The 20,195-nt window shown below is 39.3% G+C and overlaps 1 protein-coding gene across 7 annotated transcripts in view; it reads right to left on the bottom strand.

Annotated features, from left to right (window-relative positions):
- The window catches only part of LOC138017871 (matrilin-2-like), a 37,380-nt gene that overhangs the window by 10,905 nt on the left and 6,280 nt on the right, over positions 1-20,195 (bottom strand). For 2 of the 7 annotated variants that reach the window (XM_068864854.1, XM_068864856.1), the window contains 2 exons: positions 10,364-10,418; positions 9,071-9,797 (listed from right to left, as the gene is read on the bottom strand). In XM_068864854.1, the coding sequence (XP_068720955.1) occupies positions 9,071-9,659 (589 nt within the window). In that variant the 5' untranslated portion in view covers positions 9,660-9,797; positions 10,364-10,418. Of the gene's footprint in view, positions 1-9,070; positions 9,798-10,363; positions 10,612-13,389; positions 13,433-19,033; positions 19,134-20,195 lie in introns of those variants that run through there. The other 5 variants (XM_068864853.1, XM_068864855.1, XM_068864857.1 and 2 more) reach the window with 5 other exon arrangements.

The following is a 20,195-nucleotide window of genomic DNA, read 5'->3' as shown; positions in this document are numbered from 1 at the left end:
GGGGTTAAGTCATGCTAGGATTTTAGGTCAATTACACGAAAACACATATTCGAATCAAGTAATCAAGTTTTGTTTACAATAGGACCTAAATGCCATAGAATGAAGTGTCGAATTGGATCGGAATTTACATGCAATTTTTCAGGAATTCAATGATAAAATCTCCTAAGGACGAGCGAAGTCTTAGTCCAGAAACAAGTAACGAGAAAAAATTACATTGAGTGCCGGAACAAATTAATGAAAAGGCTTGAAATTTCGCTGATCTCGGCGTTGATTCAAGAATGACGAAACATCCGCATGAAATAGTGAAATCTCTGACCACTCAAACTGAAAAAAATACATATTATTTGATAGGTTTCTGATACACACAGATTCTTAAAAAAAGGCTGACAAGACAGGGCCGATGAAGTGTTTACTACCCAGATTCTCAATGCCTGTGCCAAGGAAAGGATAAGCGGAGGGTGTGGACCAAAATACAAATAAATCTCTTTCACATGAAAATAACGAAAAATTGTGAAAGAAAGGCTTAACGAAACAGACGCAAAGCAGATCAATGTTCAATTTATTTATGGGAAAACCTCACGGGAGGTCAGAGGTTAAAATCTCAAACGGACCACTACTTGAGAGGTCCTCTTCTTAAGTGAAGAGGACAGATGCCTCTCTTGTTAAAAGTTCGACCTTCTAGTCTTCTTTGACACAGAAAAGCGATATTATAAAACCGAAGGTCCCTTATCACAGTACTTGCACTTGGCAGCATTGTTCCAGAGAAGTATGGAATTTAGTTGCAAATGAGGTGTTCTGCACTGGCTCATTCTGTTGTGAGGGCAACTGCGTCGGACGGATATATTCAACTGGCTTTGTAAACTTCAACGCAGTTATTTGCTCCACAAAGCACTGATAAAGACGGCAAAGTGTCCCACAAAGGGTTGTATCTAATTCGTAATTTTAATTAAAAGAGAAAACCCTTTTTATGTTCAAAAGTTCTAAAAACGCGACAAATGTCTACTAGTTCGTTTTTTTAAAACACCCGACTGGATTCATTCAAGTGGTTTTCTAACCAGAGACCATTGCGAAGAACAAAGAGAGTAAAGAACTTTGTAAGATATACGGGAGACAGATGAAATCGAAACTTCATTTTGCAAAGCAAGTGGGATTAAGAGCAACGCTTGTTGACAGACAAAAGAAAGCGAGTTAGAAGAAGAGAAATGAATGTGGGAAAGACAGTTGTCAACATTTATCCACAGATTGCCGATAGAGGAGGAAGTTCATTTAAACTGCAATAAATATAAAGTTGGGTGAGGTAGCTGTTGATGGAAAGGCCCAAACTAATACTAGTTTATAAAAGGAAAGAAACAAACAAGAGTTAAAATAGATAACGTAAGCCATAAAAGATGATTTTATTAATTTTGACTGCGATGGCAATGTTGTTACCTCGGCTTCATTTTTGTTATACTTTTTTTTTATTCCTCGGAGATTCAATCGCATGACGAGAGCGAAATATTTTCCTATACGTGTAATAAACTTTTCTTAAAATAATCCAATCGCAATAAACACTCGCGATCCTGTCATCAATAAGCTCAGCTTGTTCCTTTAGCTGTTCATGACAGCTGTTGACTCACGCAAACCCCATCAAGAGAGATTATTCTATTCCTAGGTTATACCATGCGAGAAAATAACCCGACACAAGGACCTCTATCTGCGTTGAACCAAATTAAGACCGGTTAACAATTTTCCAATCAGATTTTGGGACTGTTTGAAGGCCTGACGTTTTGCCGTGATAACCTCGCTTGCGCCCAGGGCATCAATATTCCCGGAAATGTTCCAACCTTATCATGACACAGTTACCGACCTTGTATAAACTCGCACGTTGAGCCTTGTCTCGGTCGTCCAGTGATCGATAAAAATAGAACAAGCCATCTCAATATCACGGATTCAGTCCTTTGCATGACAAATAACCGATATTCTATTAATGCAGAGTTGATATTAAGTGACAAACGAATGGATCAAAGAAATATCGTTTATATTCACACACCAAAAGCGACGTTTTTGGGCGTTGCCAGTCTACGGGTCCAGGCTGGTTATTAGTGTAGAGCGATCACATGAATTTGGCGTGGTGATCATAGAACGAAAAACAATAAAGCAGCAATGTTTTTGGTTTGGAGACTCAAGAACACGTGTACCCGAACATGCGACACGTGAGTTTAAAAGCGTGCGTACCGCATTATCTCAAACGGAGTGAAATTTTTCTTACAAGAACGGGGTTGGAGGTTAAGTGGTGAGCTTCTTCATGTACCAAATAAACTGTTTTAGCTCATTGAATTGACAATATCGGATATAAATTTATAAGGAATTAAAGAGATAAGGGCAGAGCAGTCTTTTTATGAAATTAATGAAGCCAATAAAATAATGATATTATGTCTAAGGCCTACCAAATAATTATCCCCTTATCCCCCTTCCCCACCCCCCCTTTTTTGATGAACACCTTTATCTTGCCTTGTCTTAAATGTCTCCAAGGTATGTTTCCCGCTGACTCATTTAAGGCGAAGAAACGGACTATAATAATTATTAGTTTCGGAAGGTTCCAAGCAGTTGTAACACTTCCAGACAGTCACTAGAAATTATTGACTTCAGCGGTGCCCGAAGCCGCGAAGACAGCGACTACAAAGAGGAACTCGTGCTGAGTTTATTTGAAAGGACACACTTGAATAAAGATCAGCTTAAAGGGGGCATAGAGCTTTTTAGAAGATTTTACATCCATGATCACACTTCAGGCCCTAGATATTCAATAGGTGGATAGAGCTATCCACCGGATAAATCTCTTTCCATTGGATAGCGCAATCGGTTTCGCTATGACTGCTGAATACTGATTTATCCAGCGGATAACAACTGAGCCCTGGATTTTATCTTCCAAAGGAGGGACATCTTAATAGAGGTACTGAAACACCACTATATATAAGTCTCCAACGCTAGAGAAATTACTGATTCGCCTTCCTGACAATAACTTGAATCTTATATTGTTGTCATACAATGTGGTGTTCGCTCGTTATATAACTTTATGTTCCTCTTCGAGGGGAAGATGGGCTTAAGCACGTAAACCGCATTTTGTGCTGCGTAGCTGGCCTTACTGCCAACCAATCGATTTTCATCTTGAAAGGCTTTATTGTCATAATCATCTCTGGAAAAGCGGTCTTTGTGGATATTCCTGGCTTGAAACTAGTGGATGATTCCGCTAATCTCTTTATTACTAATTCTGGTGTTAATCCCTGTCGCGGGTCTACTATCTCTAGAGGTGACTAAATAAAAACTCATAGGGTGGACGTGAGCGACGGCCCGGAAACAGCAGATATTCCGGATGAGCAACTGGGTATCTCTTGCGTATATGCTCCTCAAAACAAACGTTTCCTCGAAAATGAGGAACTGGCTGTTAAACCCACTACAGACCAGAATTTCCCAATTAAGCCGAGGCTGACGTGATCACTCACATCCAATGACTATCATCCAATCGTCTGTTAATTTTCCAAATTTTCGATTTCCGTTTCCAAAGCTGTTGCTGTGATAATATATAAAGGCTTTATATATTATCACAGCAACAGCGTTGTCAAAGAGGAACTTCTTATTCAATAATAGTATTAATATCTCAGTGCAGCTTAATTTTAAGCTGTCTGGAAAACCACATCCGCAAATTTGTAAACTGAACGCATTCAGTTTTCGAAAGCGTCTGAAAGGTGGTCGTTTTTGGACAGGTATTCGAGTTTTAATTTTTCACGCTTCGCTGAATTGCGTCTTCACACTCCTTGTTTTACGCTTACTTGTGCATGTACAAAGATAATTCCAATAAAATAGAAAATTTGAAGAAGCACGCTAATGCGCTAAAGAATTTCACTGATCTACACCTTATTCCAAAATGTCCGCCATTTTTTGTATTCGTTTGTTTGCTTCTTAAACTTAACATTCAAAAAAATATTTAACCTTGAACGAAGCAACAAGGGTTAATTTGCAAGCAAACAAAAGAATGCTAAAAAGGGTGGCCATTTTGGAATAAGGTAAAAAGAGTCTCACTACAACCTTATCGCATGCGCATGCGTAGACCACGAATAAACTACAAGAGTACAAGAGAAAATTGGAAAACGCATGCAGTTTCTCCAGTTCGTCTTATTAGTATAATTTTCTTAACTTGCGTTAACCCATGTAAAAAATGTATTCAGACAGCATCATAGTTATTTTTCCTTTGTGTGCCACTGAAGTCGCCTCAAGGCTTAAGTTTCTACCTGGAATACATTATGTTATAAGCAACGCGAACAAGATCTCACTTGCAAAAGTATTTACGGCTACAAAAGAGAGACCAAAATCGCGTAGGAGTTGAGACCTTTAAACTTCCACTTAATGTTAAAGCGCCCATTTAATGTTAACTGATTTCAGTTAAATTAAACCCTGACATTTTATAACACCGCCATTAAAAACGTAGCAAAACTTCAGTACTATTCAAACCACGAATTTTGAAGAGTGATTTTTACCAGGAAAATTTTACGAACGTTATTCCACGAGTGCGCCTTTCAAGTCTATAAATTCTTACTTGCTCGCGTCAGTTTAAGGGAGATAATTCAAATGAAAAGGAATGAAGGAAAGAAGCTAAGCTTTCGACTTGTCCCCCACCACGGTGCAATAAAGGAATTTTTATGTGTAATCATCTAAAAGCGAGAACGTTCGTCAAGTTGAAAGATTACACAAAAGAAATACACCAAGCGTGTCACGGCTTGCGCATGCGTGTACCACATTCAAAGAGATTTTTACAAAGTGAAAAACTTATGACAACTAGTTAGTCCGTTTCGTCTGATCAGAATTGTGTTCTAAATTGTTGTCAATCTGTTCGGAAAGACAAGAATTTGGACATTTTCGTTGTGCGTAGGTTGCAGAAGGAAATGCCAAGTCACCAAAGAATTTAAGGCCTCAGGCTTTCATTTTGTCAGCAGATTTCCTTGGAGGTTGGAGGCTGCTTGCGTTTGTAGTTTATTTTAACGGTTTCGAAGTGTTATGCGTTTGATATGATGCAATAGTAGCAAAGTTACTTATCTGTTTCAGTTTTGATCGAACAAGATTGACCATGATTTACATGGAAAATGGAGAAAGTGATATTTGGCAATGAAGTAATTTCTAAGTGCCAACAGAAACCGCAAAAACAAGATACATGCAATACTTACTCTCGATATCTTAGGTAATAATGATTTTGTCTTTGTAAAACAAACAAGAAGAAATAGAAATAAACAAAGAAAGTGTTGGGAAAATAACGTCTCACTCGTATAACTATACACTCTCAATGAGGTCCAAGTCCTATCTTGGGGCGAGACACGAAAAAATGAAAATAGCTTTAGAAGATGTGTTGACATTGGTTGTAATTCATATGACTTGCTTCTAAAGAGTAATTAATTGGAAACATTTTTAGCGCCATAAAACGAAGCCGATATTTGATGATTCTCATATGTTCGTAGGGGCTGAGGTTAATGCCTGAATGGAGTCTTCACAAGATTCCTTGCGATTTTCAGGAACTCTTGCTTTTGCTTCTTCATGATCAACATGTGGTTTATGTTAGTTGATTACCAGAAAACAGCTTGTTATCGAAAAACCAAATGCGGGCGACGAGATAAAATCGAAAATTAAAAGCAGTGCAGAGTAATCGTTTAGACCGTTTACCCTGTGTGTTTGCTTATGCGGAAGACAGGGTCACTTGTTTACCTCGGCTAACCTCTAAGGACTACGTGCATAAAACAAAATTAAATTTGTGCTGCTTTAACGATAATCTCACTGTCGGGGGTTTAACAAGCGGGAAACGATTGGCCTTAAATGGTTAATCAATCCCATACAGTAGCTTAAGCGCAATTTAAAAGGATGTGTATTTTGACGATCCCAAAGTGGCCAAAGACGTAAAGTGCCAAATCAGTGCCAATTCATATTTCCAAAATCCTTTCTGGGCCGGGAGGGGGGGGGGGGGGGGGGGGGTGTTGGGGGGGGGGGAAGTATGGGGGCCTAGACGTGGAAGAAGCTACAATCCTGTATACATATGTGTACAGGTTTCCACTTTTTGTACTGGGAAGTTTTTGTGCCGGTCCTATGATTTTCCACGCTCCCTTTAATTAAACCGTACATTTCAATGCCAGCTGGAAGTTGCCGGGGTTTTTTTGCTTTTTATAAGGAAACTGTGAGGAAATTTAATCCACTAAGAATAAATTTCGAGATGACAAGCCTTTCAGGCCTTTTGGTTACAATGAACCCCGCAAAAATGAGACCACCTTCGCTCATTTGGTGATCCTGTTTTCTGTTGTTGAAAGCTCCCCATGCCGGGGGTAAACTACATCAATACATTCATGCAGTTTTCTTCCACTGTTACGTAATTAGAAAGTCTAACACCCTTTTTCGCGTCAGAATGTCTTCCACAGTTCCCAAAAAAGCCCCACGTTTCGAAAATAGACAACTAAAGAAAATTGTTAAATTTAACGTTCTTTAAAACAGACCACAATTCCGCGAAGGGAAACGAGTCGAGAATCCGTTCAACGCGAATTTTTGTCTGAGTTCGGAGTACACGTCCCTTGGCAACCCTGAGGAGGAGGTTGTGATAAAATAATTGGCAAATAAGTCTGGCTTGTATAAACAAGCTCTTTGTAGTCTGATACTTTTTTTTAAAATCATGTTATATATGTTGCTTTCTACCACATTGTATGACATCACGCTCAGAATAAATGATACAATTTATCGTCCCTTGGCAAATCTTCGTTGGAAATGAAAAAAGCCAATTTCTTCGCTCCAAAGACAAAACGGAAAGAGAGTTTCGCAAAAACTTCTGACAGAGATTGCCCTTTCTATTATTCACTCACACTTTCAAAAGTAATAACCGATACTGTCCTGAAAACTGCTTTGAACCGCGCTTCGATGTCTCAGCTGGTCTCACTACTAAATCTTTTGCGGCAAGTTTAGTGTGTTCTTATGTGTGAGATTGGGCCGGCCCGGTTACCGCGATCTCTTCCTGAAATGTCTTGTGAAAATTCCTTATTTAATTTTTTTTTTTACAAGACAGGCATCGCTTGTACGATTTTCAAGTTCTGCGGTACGGAGGCTTTTTAATTTTCGTAATCGCGCGGAAATTTCCCAAAATCCCCAAATGGCCTCACGCAGAGAAACCCGTGGAAAACGAGCTAAAGCGGGTGGGACACAGGAAACAATTTTACTACTTTGTGGTCTAAATGTTTGCATTCAAATTGATATACACAATTTATCTTCTTTAGCTGGAAAAACTCAGTGATAAAATACACGGTTATCCATATACAACAATAAAAGTAGGAAAATGTGCTGATAACATTACCGGGATATCCCGGCTAGTTTTTTAACACGCGCAACGCTTGCACATTCAAGGCACATCTGTCTTAGGTGTGTTTACTTTTCAAGTATTTGTGACAAATCCTATTTACGCATGTCCTCTTTAGGATGCTAATCTATAATAAATTCCAATAAGCGGTGTACTGGGTGATTAAAATGTCAAGCTTTGATAACGTAAGAAAAGTTATTCTTCTTTTTTCAAAGATATGTCTTAGTTTACTGAATCATTAAAAAACGACCGTATAATAGAAAACTGGGTTGGTTAAGACGGCGATAGTGTTGAATCTGTTTCTATATAAGCCGCTAACTACATGAGTACCAAGTATGTCATTAGCATTAGCGATGTATCAAAATGCGAGGAATTTGTTGCTCTGTGAGGCTAACTAAACAAGTTACGACTTGAGACAACAAATACTAAACGAGCGCGGTTGGAAAATAATTCCGGCAAAGACAACTTAAAACTTTGGAGTAATTTACAATGTATTACCATCATTCAAAGCAATGAACAAAGGAATGCTCTGTACTCAATAGTAAGTGGCTAGCCATGAGAGTATCAATAGATTGAGGAAGGTCCATGGACTAAGAAGCTACGAAATGTGTTATTTTAAGTACACTTCTTACAAGAAGGAAATTTCTTCGGGAGTCTCAAAGAAGGCCACTTCGACAATCGCCAAAAAAAGACGCTAAATGCCCACGTGTCAAAAGCACGTTTCACCGTAGCATTCCGCTGAAATCGATGACAATTAATTGTTGGATTGTGCATATCTATCAGGCTCTTATTAGTCGTTGAAACGGATAGCCAAAACTTCATAAAAAAAGGGTTATCATGGCAATCTTTGATTAAAATTAAAACGCGTGGTTTTGGAGAGTGCCATACTTATACACTGTTCTCCCATATGCGTAGAATTTCTCCTTCAATTTCTGAGATAGACGGTGGCGTTTAAGTGTTCTAAAATAAATTGCCAAAATGGAAAGCGACTTTGCAAGAAGAACAATCATCAGTGGCCACCGTGGCACCAAACGATGGGAAACCGCGTTTAGTATTCCTTTCCTTTCGGCGTTAATGTTGTGGACATGCAATCGCGTAATGAAGGAGCTAATTAGATGGCGGTCAACCAAAGTAGGATCCTTTACTTGACAAAAAAGCAAACGTATCACCTCATCCCCTTCCTTTCGTTCATCATTTGCAACCACCTTACCCCTAATGACGGCGTTTTGCCCGAGAGAAATTCGAGAATTGTAGATCACCGAAGATAAGAGCTTCAATATTTGTTTACATGCGTGTGGAAATACCTAGTACTAATGACGTGCGCAAGGAAAACTGAGAAGTTTGGATTCCCTTCGGTTACAGAAAAAAAAGAGGATTACTTAGGACAAGGCAGTTGACTTCTTCATTGACATTGAGAACAACTCATAAAGTATATCTTACTGATAAGGTCTTATATTGCTTAGTTGTTCTGGAAAAGTTAAAAAGGCTGAAAACTCATATCCACAGCCGTTCCAGACCAAGCTGAACATGGACTCTTCAAACCGGAACCCACTGCTGTGTTTCCGGTTTGAAAAAACCCTAAAACTTCATTCCACGAGGGATAAGCCGTTATGATATTTGTAAGAAGTATCAGTTTTGCACTACACTGCTGCGACAACGTCATGATTGAGGACGACCTTATAACAAGGTACAGAAAATAAAATAAAATAAAAATCTTACCTCGCATGAATTTGCTTTTCACCTCATCCCATCCTTGCTGGTTTTCAGCGCAACCATGATACGACTCTAACCAAAACCGCGCCTGATTTTTCAAACCCCTCGGAATCGGGCGATTGGCCATCTCCAAAACGATGCACGCCGCGAGAACGGAATACAGAGGCCTCCGCAGATCGCTGTATTTAATCTTGGACCATGTCACACCAAAAGTACGCCGCACGGTTTTGTGCAGTGCTGCCAGTTGCCTGTTCTCCTTTCGCTTGGTTTGTGTAGCCTTAAAAGCACACTTATCAACATTCCAAAGACCCCCCTCCTTCGACGTTCGGTTCAGTGACTTTTCGACGATTGCGATACGTTTCACGAAATGGTAGTCTTCCATGAAAACGGGCTGTGAGGTCCTCGTCACAGCCTTCTTGGTCATCTCGTTGGCATCGCGGATCACTCCAATTCCTTGAGAGTCAAATATCAGCAGCGATTTTGGGATGGTGATTCGAACCCTCTTTGATCTGGCATCTCCTGGCTCAAGACCGCACATAAACACAGCAAGGAAGCACAAGATCGCAGCTTCAAACTTCACTCTCTCCATCGTCATCGATTTTTTTTTTCAGCACTTGAAATGTTATTTTAGCTCCTTGGGGAACTTTCCGAATGACGTTAGATTCCTTCAACTGTCGCAGATCTGTCCAGTGTGCTTAGGAATCGGTCAACTTCTCGTCAAACAGCCTTTGCCCTGTATGAAAGAAGTGTCAATGTGAGAAATTGGGCTAATAAATGTAAGGGAAATCCTGAGGAGTCTCGAATTTCTGCGGCCTGCTGTGCATCAAATAATCAACAGTATTTTCCTCCAGATTATCTCGGGAAACTGACGATGCAGATCAAGGCTATGGTAGTCACAGTGGAAATGGCCCGGAGAAATGCTTACTACAACTGAAAGTTTAAAACGTAGTAGCTGTGTAATTGACCGTTCAGAAGTGGCTAAAGTCTACGACACAGGTTTAATAGCGGTTTAGAGCAGCTCTCTACTAACCGCAAAGTTGACCATAGAAGGACTCTTTTGACACCACGTTTACATTACATGTTTACGAAAATGCTATTCTTCTTTTAAGAAAAACAAGAGTCATGTGAACTGGTAGCTAAAATAACAACAAGAGCTAAAAAGGCACGCGATCACGTATTGTAACTTTCTGAGCAAAAAAAGTCTTTCTTTAAAGCAACAAAATCAAATCGTCAGTGTACGTGGAACATCTACGCTTCGATCAGTTTAGGTTTTGTTTAGATTACTATCGAGAAACTTGCCTCAATGATGAAGTGCTTGAATGAAATATCTGCAGCCTGTCAATACGTTAGTGATCTAATGGAAATAGAAGTCCGTTATTGAAGAGCTGAGGTTATCGTTACCTACACTTATCAGGGTTTGCACGCGTGCGTATTGCGTTAAAACGGCTGAAGGTTGTTTTTCTTTCCCAGGGAGCGCGCGCATCAATCCATCGACTTATCAACCTTCCAATGAATGATTCTTATGTACAGCTACTTACAACAAAACTAAGTTCGCTATTCAGCAAATTAGAGGAAATAGTTGCTGTCATTAGTAAACTTCACTTCACCGGAAGTCGGCACTCCTATGATGTTCCTTGGCACCGGTGACCTCTGATCATCAATTAGAGTGTTACAGGATGGGGTTGCTCAAGCTATTTACGTTCAGTGCACGCAAATGCATCCTGGTTCATTGTAGGCGCCGCAAAGGATATATTTGAAAATCATTTTAAACACAGGCTACTCATAAAGAATATTTGTTCATGGCCTTGTTAAAACCAAGAGCAGCTAATGCAATTTGCTTTCATGTCACGGGATTGAGGGCAGTGAAAGTCTGACCGCCATTTAATGATTCTCCTTTAGTACCCTTCTCCCATATCTGCAAGAGATTTCCTAAGTAGTACTGCTAACTTTTTTTTTCCCACGCAATTGTTCGGGATTACGTTACAGTTACAGACATGAACAACAGTTTCGCTCCCAAGAAAAACAAAAATTTTAACATGGAGAATGTTTTTCTTTAGACTTGACGAAAATCATGATAAGCGATCAAATCAGTGGCTTCGTTGCGGGTCTTTTGCTTAACAGTTCTTCTGACGACTGCGCGATGTTGCTAGGGACCAGATGAACGGATTTACGATTCTACAGCCAGGAAAGGATTCCCTTTTTGCATAATAATATGGGTTTTTTTAAGAACTTTAGTAAGAACTTAAGTAAGTTTCAAGAACTTCTCACAGCTTTAAAAACAATCAACATACATCTATACGGAGATCACTCTTACAGATTTGTATGAAATATGGGAGATACTGTCTAGATGAAAGAGAAAATTGTTTTTCAAACTTTAGCGTTTTAGCGACCCGGCGTGAAACGTGAATGAACATGAAAGAGAGGAAATTTATGTGGAAACTCCAGTTAAAGAGGTTCGAGAATAGTCTGAATGAGGTCGGGAAAGTTCTTCAGAGCACGTAGAAAGTTCTTGGCATCGAGTTATTCGTTATTTGGTGGTAAAATTACGTTGGTGTCGCGGAATTTCCTGTTCGGTGGTGAGATTGTGGGTGGGCAAAAAGAAAAAGGAATGAAATTTTATCGTGTAATTCGTTTTTGTGACAAGTCATTATTTGTTAGCTGGGATGGATCCTGAGAATATCGCGATTGCGTAAAGCACAGAAAATTCATTGGCATCTAGGACAACATCTAGCGCTTCCTTAACTTGCCCAACCAGTTTATAGGATAGATTAAAAAGTTAACGATAGTTTTTTTTTTTTTTTTTTTTTTTGGGGGGGGGGGGGGAATTAACCTCGTGTGATTGCTATCTGAACGTGTTGAATGATGAATTAAGAACTGAATTGTTAAGGCTTTTGCCTTACAAATTAAAACTATTTCATTTCATTTCATTTCATGATTAGACTCAGTTTTGATTTATGCAGATGTCTCAAATGGAGAATTTCCCTAGTTGTTATTATCAGAGCAGCTGGATAGCAATCAATCGCAACGAATTGGTTTTGGCCACAGTCAACCCAGGGTAAGAGCAAGTCAGCCAAGTTCATAGATAACAGATTTCAAGTCAATTTCATTTCATCGTGAGAAATCAAAGACAGACTAACGTGTCTTCCAAAGATAACAAGTTCAGACAAATTTTTTTCAAGGCTATGCACATAATAATTACGACCAAGGAAGAATTGTTGAAATATAAATTGGACTCTGATGACAAGTGTCCTATAGTGCGTCAATCCAGATATAATTGAACACACCTTAATACATCGTCAACAATAAAATGATTTCCTTTCAAAGTCTTTGAGGTGGCTTATTAATGACTATCATAAGACAAAATTAAAACTCTCGAACAAATAAATTGTATTCAACTCGTTCGAAGACTCCTTAATTTCCATCCGCGGCAAGTAGCAAAAATCACTTCAGTAAATGCAGACCGACTTCGTCTAATCAGGTACTGTTGCAGGAAAGCAATGCTTGTGTACTTGTAAAAACAACGCAAATAAACTTTCTTCAGATGAAGTTTTATGTAAGGCAAGCTATTTCAACAATGTCGAATCGAAAATTGTGGCCAATTCTATTAAATATAAGTGGCAATTGACAGCCGGCTTTCATTCAAGATTTTTTTCCTGTCTTTCCCCTTACCGTTTTCTTTTTCCTTTTTTTTTTCTCTTTTTTTCTGTTAACTTAGTGTTATTGTTGTCCGTTCTCAGGTTGAATCCGTTTTTACTCGGATTAATTTAAATTGGTGAACCTTATTTTACCTGTAGGCTGAACACCCGAATTGAAGAAACCTTTTATGGAGCCTAAAATTAGGGTCAGGTTAGGATTAGTTTTGGTTATTATATATGGTTATCAATTATGACTTATAATACAAAAGAAAATATTGAAAAGAACTGTGTTGGGTTGAGCATGTGTAGTGTACCTTGGCTGCCAGAGGTCTTTCTCTCTCAGAACGACCGCATTCCGTCGCTCTAAGAGAGAAAAAACCTCTGGCATCTAGGGTATGCGTAGTAGTGAAGACACAGGTCTATGGATCTGGAGGGTCCAAGTTCGAGTACTGGTAAGGTCGTAAGTGCATAGTACACCTTTCACCTTTTTGTCCTTACTGTGTTGTAATATTTAGGCTGAATGGGATAAGTGTATTGAGGAAAGGGATAAGTGATTTCAGTCATTTTTGGGGCGCTGATAGCTGCTTTGAACTAGGTAGAGTGAATATTCAACTTATGTAAAAACGGCCCGGAATTCAACCTGAGACAGGATTTGACCGACTACACTATTTAGCATGAACTTCACATTACCTCTTATCCCAGTCAGTTTATTCTTTTGAAAGAAACGTCCTCAATTTTCTTGATACTCACTAATCAAAACACATAAAGCGGTATAAAAGGCAATGATCCAACAGGCAATCAAGCCGGTAAATATTAAGTGTCTGAATTTGTCATGCTTTGTTTTGGTCTCGCCATTCCGGCGGAAATACAGTGAGTGCTTATTTTTGATATGTCAAAGAGGCGACCTCTTAGCATAAGTCCCAAGGTTTCTTGAGGTTTCCCCGCCACTTATTCCTATCCTAATATTATTTGTTGTGAGTGTTAGTGGTGAAAAATCTGAAAAATGTTGATTTGATTTAATTTGAACTGAGTCCAACGGGTGCAAATAAGATTTGTATAATTGTGTTCAATGAATCCTGTAAATAATTTTTAAAAATAAAAGCAATTAAATGAATAGCAATATAACAATAAATATAATACTGATAACACAATAGTGGCCGAGCATTCTGCAGTTACTCCCAAAGTATAGACTCATGTGGCACGAGAAAATAAAGATGAAGAGAGAGAAAGAGAGAGCGTGAGTTGGTAACACGCGGTCCGGGTTATGTGAATTTAACAAAGTTCATTTTGGGAGTTCCCGATGGTTGAAAATCGGTTTTCTCGTGGCGGCTGCCACCACATGATGTTTCACGACCTAATAGGATTAATGCTACCCCAAGCAGACGTTTCTCCCTTCACATTCCTAAAAATAACTTACAAATCCATCTTTGTAATTTGTTAGCGTTTATGCGTTTATTAACGACGAAGCTCTTACCCTTGAAACGTTATCTCGCAAACTTTTCTAACTTTGATAAATGATATACATGAGAGTTTTGATTGGCTAAGAAGAAATACAGTTCTCATGAAACAGGGGTGAAAATCTGTAACACAAGTTCAAATTTCAATGGCACGTTCTTGTTAGTCTGACAAAATTGAGTTGTCAAGTGCATTTCAAGTGCCCTGTCTCGCACTACGAGAAAAAGTCATGAAATGATTGAGTTAGGCTTTCCAAAATACAATACGAAAACACGCGTAGTCAACCAGCCAGATTATTCGCACAATCTTGATCAAACGAGATCTCGATCTCTCTTCCTATTTTATGATGTTACCAACGAGAGATCAGATTAGATCATCGGGGGAATCCTTCCGGCATCCCCGGTCTTGGAATCATAGAATTCACTGGGGAATTTAACAGTCAGCAACGAAACCCGGGGGCAGGGACTCGCATATGAAAGTGGCGGGGATGGCCCGTCGTCTGGCTTAAGGGTGTAATTGCCGATTTCATATGTAGCAGTGAAGGTCTCGTTTAGGGTTGTTGCACGCGAATAAATATAAAAGTATAGATTTAATATGTTTTAAATATGGACGTCTCTTCTAAATTAAGGGGTGATGAAAGCCTGGGCCACGCCCAGATTGGTCTCCTTTAGGGGTTGAATTCAAAACTTCCGACGAGCATCCCCGCCCATTCATATGAAGAGTTCCCCCCCCCCTCCCCCCGGGCAACGACGATGGGCCGGTGCACGCTCTGTACCCTCCTCTCACCTTTTGTCGTATTTCTTTGCCGTCAATCTCCCTCCAAACTTCAGCAGGTCTACCCTTTTTAATTTTTTTAGTCAAAGTAAAGAGACTTTTATACTCGGTAATATTAACAATTATCAGCTGTTGGGGCCATCTGTTAATATAAAGAGCATCTATCGGACAGGAGACATTTTTCGCTTTTTTCGCGAAACGGGGTCATGTTCAATTCGGAATCACCGACGACAAATCGATTTGAAGGTCCGAACGAACGCGAACGGGACTTGAACTCGAAGCATGCACATTCAAATACAACGCCTTAACCCACTTATATCCAGAGATGCATGTTAAATTTTGATATCCATCATGACGTTTCCCATGTGCTGCCTATTTCTAGGAATTTATGACGTATTCAGTCCCAGACGCGAAGGAGGAGAACAAGTGAACACGTCGTGACGCCATCAAACTCTTCGAGCATCTAATTACGAGCAGCTCTGGGCGTATCTTCCTAACAACCGATGCACAAGGGATATTGTGTTCAGATACGATGACATTTTTGTAACCCAATGGCAGTGTCTTCATTTCGTTGCTCGTATAATTTTGCGATTAATTAAGGTTTCTCAGTAGCACCTTCAAGAGAAAGAAACCTCGCGGAGATCGGCAAGTCGACTCTATCAGCATTAAATCAACGTCAGTCTCTCTGAATCGAGACGGTACGAATTATTTAAAGGAAGTGGGATATTAAAGGGCCACCGACAACCACAAGTCTTTGCGGGCGTGCAAGCTATCGGCGCCATTTTCTGTAATACAGAAACTAGTATTTCTTGAAAAGTCAAATTCCATGGCCTCACATCGTCGTGTTTTGGATGCCCAGTAGCTTCAAACTTTGTTAATATTTTCCTTAATGTTTAAATATTGTATTTTTGGCGTTATTTGGGTGTTGTGTTCGTGTTAAAAGCGAAATGAAAACTGTGAAGAAAGGTCGTCCGCCGAGGAAGGAAAAGCACCATGTTATTTGGCTCACTACTTCAACCTTAAGATTATGGAACGAAAGGAGGAAGGCGTTTGGATTAAAAAACAAATCGAACAGCGAATTCGCAGAAGCCTCTTCTTCACGGGATTTTTCTGAAGCGATTCGATTGCCCAGATAATAACAACAACAAAGGCGCGCAAAGGACACTGGTTGTCGGTGGCCCTTTAAAAATATTTCATCTGTCCGCCTCTTTTCAGCAAACTTAACTAGTCTATCTTCCTTTTTACCACAATTGCTTGTAATCTCGCAATCTGATTGGCTAATTTGCCGTTGTCGATAAGAGTCTAGACAACGCTGTACGCGTCTTGCTCGCGTCCGTTTGTCTCAGAATGTAATAGCCAATCAGGAACGCCCATTTTGGGGAAAATAAACCAATCATATTGCGAGAAAGTTATTGCCAACGCTTACTATTTCTTTGTGTCATGATTTTGGTCAGGCTCTGAAATAAGCACTTTCTTTAGCGTTGATTATTGTGGTAAAAAGCAAATCCAAAGTGCACGCGAACCCACAACATTTTGACCACTGTGACGACGAATATCGTTGTCGATAACAGTACAGACAACGCTGAACCGCTTTCGATTTGCTAATTTTACTTCGTTCCTCTGTTCCCAGTTCAAATTGTCCAAGTGTATTTTCTCCTAAACCTATGCGAGACCCCTTTAGCTTCAACAACTACGCATAGCGTTTCTGACGTCTCAACGAGATCATATCAAACGAATTTCGGCAGCACGGGCTATCCATTTAAAACTAACAATTTTTTTTTTTAGAACGCCGCGTTAAAATTTTTAACTGTTTGCCAACTTTTTTAGAATTTCAATCCACTTCCATCCTTCATCCGATGAAGGAATATGGTTCTTACTAATAAAATTACAGTATTATTTTTTGGTTTTTGTTCAGTAGAAAGACAATTTTAGAGTAATGCTGCTTGGAGTGACACGAACTTTGCATTTAATTTAGAGACGAACTGCAATAGGCCTTATTCGCGCGGTGGCCAAATAGATTTCGTACACCGAGCCTCGAGTTCAAATGTTTCGGAACGAGTTTCGGTGGGCAGAAATAAAAAGTTTTCAATCCCTCGGGACTCAACATGCCAAGGCCCATTATCAGTGGATAACCTGAAAGTAGTGTATCTTCTAATAGGACGTTTCCAACCATCCTCTAGAGACACCAATAACAATAGAGAAATGTACGACTTCTGGTCACTGGACGAACAAAAGAAACTAATAAGAGATGTTGTGTTTTCGGCCACCAACATGGCATTCGATGACGTCACGTGAAACCTCCTCTACATTTTCAGATACAACGAGCAAAACTTCATAACTCGATGACCTAACAGTAAATACATTGAAAGAAAAAAAAAACAACGAAAGGACTCACTTGGGAAATTTGTTTCAATTTCCTTCCCTCTAAAGTCTAATGTCGGACTAGAATTCGTTAGTGTTCCAATAGAAGTGTTGCCGAACTGAGAAAGAAGTTGTTCATTTGATGTCCGAGTGCTTCCCCAAAAGAGCTTCGAATATTGTTCGGTTTTGGACTTAAGTCATTACGGCCCTGGTTAAAACCGCTGCTATCATTTATTGCTTTGTAAGATAATAAACGAAGACACGAAGTCGTGAAAATCTCACAAAACCCTCGCATTTTCTTATCGTCAAAGCATGTTTAAGTATAAGCGGATCGTAGTTTTGCAAATGGATTTTCTGCCAGTCGCATTGTTTTGATAAGAAGTCCTTATAAACAGAAAAAAGAGACCAAAATTAGCATATGAAAAGCAAAGTAGCTGAACTGATTCAAGTGAGCATTCTTGCTTCCACTCAAGTTCCAATCTTCAATGGTAACATGTTTTTTCGTTTAATAGTTTATTTCCTTTTCAGTTTTGTGCTGTCTTTTTGTCTTAACAAGCAAATATTATCGTTAATCTTTCATCTTAAAGTGCTTTTTCCTTTTTCCTTTTTGCTTGTTTGTTTGTTTGAGTGTGTATGTAAACAAAGACTTCGCAAATGAATCAACTCTCTGACGGATTTGTCCTTCTTCAAAAGCATTCATCACCAGGTTAACATTTGTTTGTGACTACCTACGATTTTCCGGAAGAATGACGCAAAATGAACCTATGGTTTTATTAGCCTTTAGCTGTTTATTTCCAAATCAACTTTAAGTATAGTTTCCGGGTTTTTTCAACCCAATTACTCAGTTATCTTAGGAATCTACTAACAAAACAAATAAAGGAAGCTTTTCCTTTGGGATAATCACAGCAGTGTAGCTTTCAACCATTGATCTTTTTTTAGTCACAAACTTTGCCACTAATTTCAATAAAAAAATTACTGAATTACGAAGAATAAATCTTAGGCATGCATGTAAGTCGTTAATTAACGAATTTGCAATTAGAATAAGTCATTTATGAAGTTCAGACATCGGATAGTTTAACTTGTCTGATCAAATTGAGGTCAAAAACATGGCTTTTCTCCAGATTAGATATGTGTTGATAATATTTCGAACTACGCATCTCACCCAAATTGCTCCGACAAACATTCCACAGATCCCTGTCATATAAGCTCTCCACAGAACTACAGTCCCGGACAAAATTGTTGAAACACTTTACAATACCTTGCCCTCCTACAATGTTGTTTTGACAATTGGGCTCAGAAACTGGCGTTAAAACAACATTGTGAGGGGAGAGTGAGCTGCGAAAGCTTCAGATCTGTATAGTCGTGGACTGTTCCAACGAATTTTGTCACAGACTGTAGTTCTCATTCATCGGAAGAAATTTCATAATTTCCCACACATGTCAATTTTTGTCGCGCTTGGTACTCATTTGTTGCATCTACCGCACACAAGACATGACAATCTAATCACCCTTTCGCCAGTGGCTATTTTAAATCTTAAATTTTGTGTTATGCACTATAAAAAATGAAAATTGGGTTGCGTAATACGCGTTACTAGATTAGGGTTTTCCATCGTGCTGCACTGAATTCACCTACTCCAAGAACGAATCAGCTGTAAAACGCAGCGTAAAACGTTAAAAACATAAGGACTTGCTGTGCAAATTAAGTTTGCGACATTATCAATACTGCATTATGTATCAAAACCTACCGGCGTTGTTTCGGTCTTTGGCCTGTTTCGTTACGTTTCAGCTTCAAATGACACCCTTAACTCCTGGCATTTTGGCAAAATGTTGGTCTAGTGGCCAGTCCTTTCTCGGATGTCTTGGCATGCTTTATCCGTACAAAGTTCGTTAAATTCATTTCCTAATCGGTTCCTAAATCTTTCTTGTTCTTTTGCATAACTTGCACGCGTCCAGATAAAACAACATCAGCAGGTGGTCGAGTAAGGGTGTCCTCTTAAATTGGTTTTCACCAGCGACCAAGTGCAAGCGCAAGCATAGGAGCGTTTATTTCACCGTGGTGCGGCCTTCGAGCAGACTCCCTCTCAGTATTTTTTAACTGAGAGCGTTCCACACAAGCATGCTTGTGGCGCCAATCTTGATCAGTATGGGAGGCCTGTGTTGCTTGTGCTTTTGTCGGTTACTCGAGTGAAAACGATTCGAATCGCGGCTTCACTCATTTATTAGCCTCGAGAACTCGACTTGTGACGCCCAGCTTTTGAAAGAGGTTTGGGACAAGATCTGAGCTCGTTAGGGAATTCGCGGGTACGTCGTATGATTAAGATTGCCGGGAGAGAATACCAGCCGGACTACGTCGAAGAATGTGATGGCCATTCCCCGGTCCAAATGACTCCATCACAGTTTCAAGAATTCAAAATTGTTTTCCAAGAGAATAGTTGTGTTGTACAATTGATAGGGAAAAGTATTTCGACAAAATCCTTATTACCTGCTCAGTTGAGAAAACAACGGAAACTCTTATCGCGCATTTTACTCACTTACTTACTCACTTCCTTACTTACTTACTTACTTACTTACTTACTTACGTACTTACTTACTTACCTACTCACTTACTTACTTACTTACTTACTTACTCGCACAATTGAATTGAAAAGCTCCTTTAATTTGTTAAAAGTACCTCAAGCGGCAAATACAAAGTTAGTTTACGATTAGAAAGTTTGTTTAATGTTGCTTTCAGTTTACAATGTCCCCAATTAGTGCTCCAGCGCTAGAACGACTAGACAGTTAAATAAAGTTCATTTCCGTTTCCTCTTTAGAAAATGTCTGCAAAGTTTCATCTGGTGAGATGCTTAAAATGTTTCCGAAACAATTTTCTATTAACGGTCTAAGATTTATGCTGGAAATTAACATTAA

This window comes from Montipora capricornis, chromosome 9 (assembly GCF_036669925.1).
Source record: "Montipora capricornis isolate CH-2021 chromosome 9, ASM3666992v2, whole genome shotgun sequence".
Taxonomy (NCBI): Eukaryota; Metazoa; Cnidaria; class Anthozoa; order Scleractinia; family Acroporidae; genus Montipora; species Montipora capricornis.
Note: the sequence above shows the minus strand (reverse complement) of the source record. Positions and strands in the feature narration are given on the sequence as shown.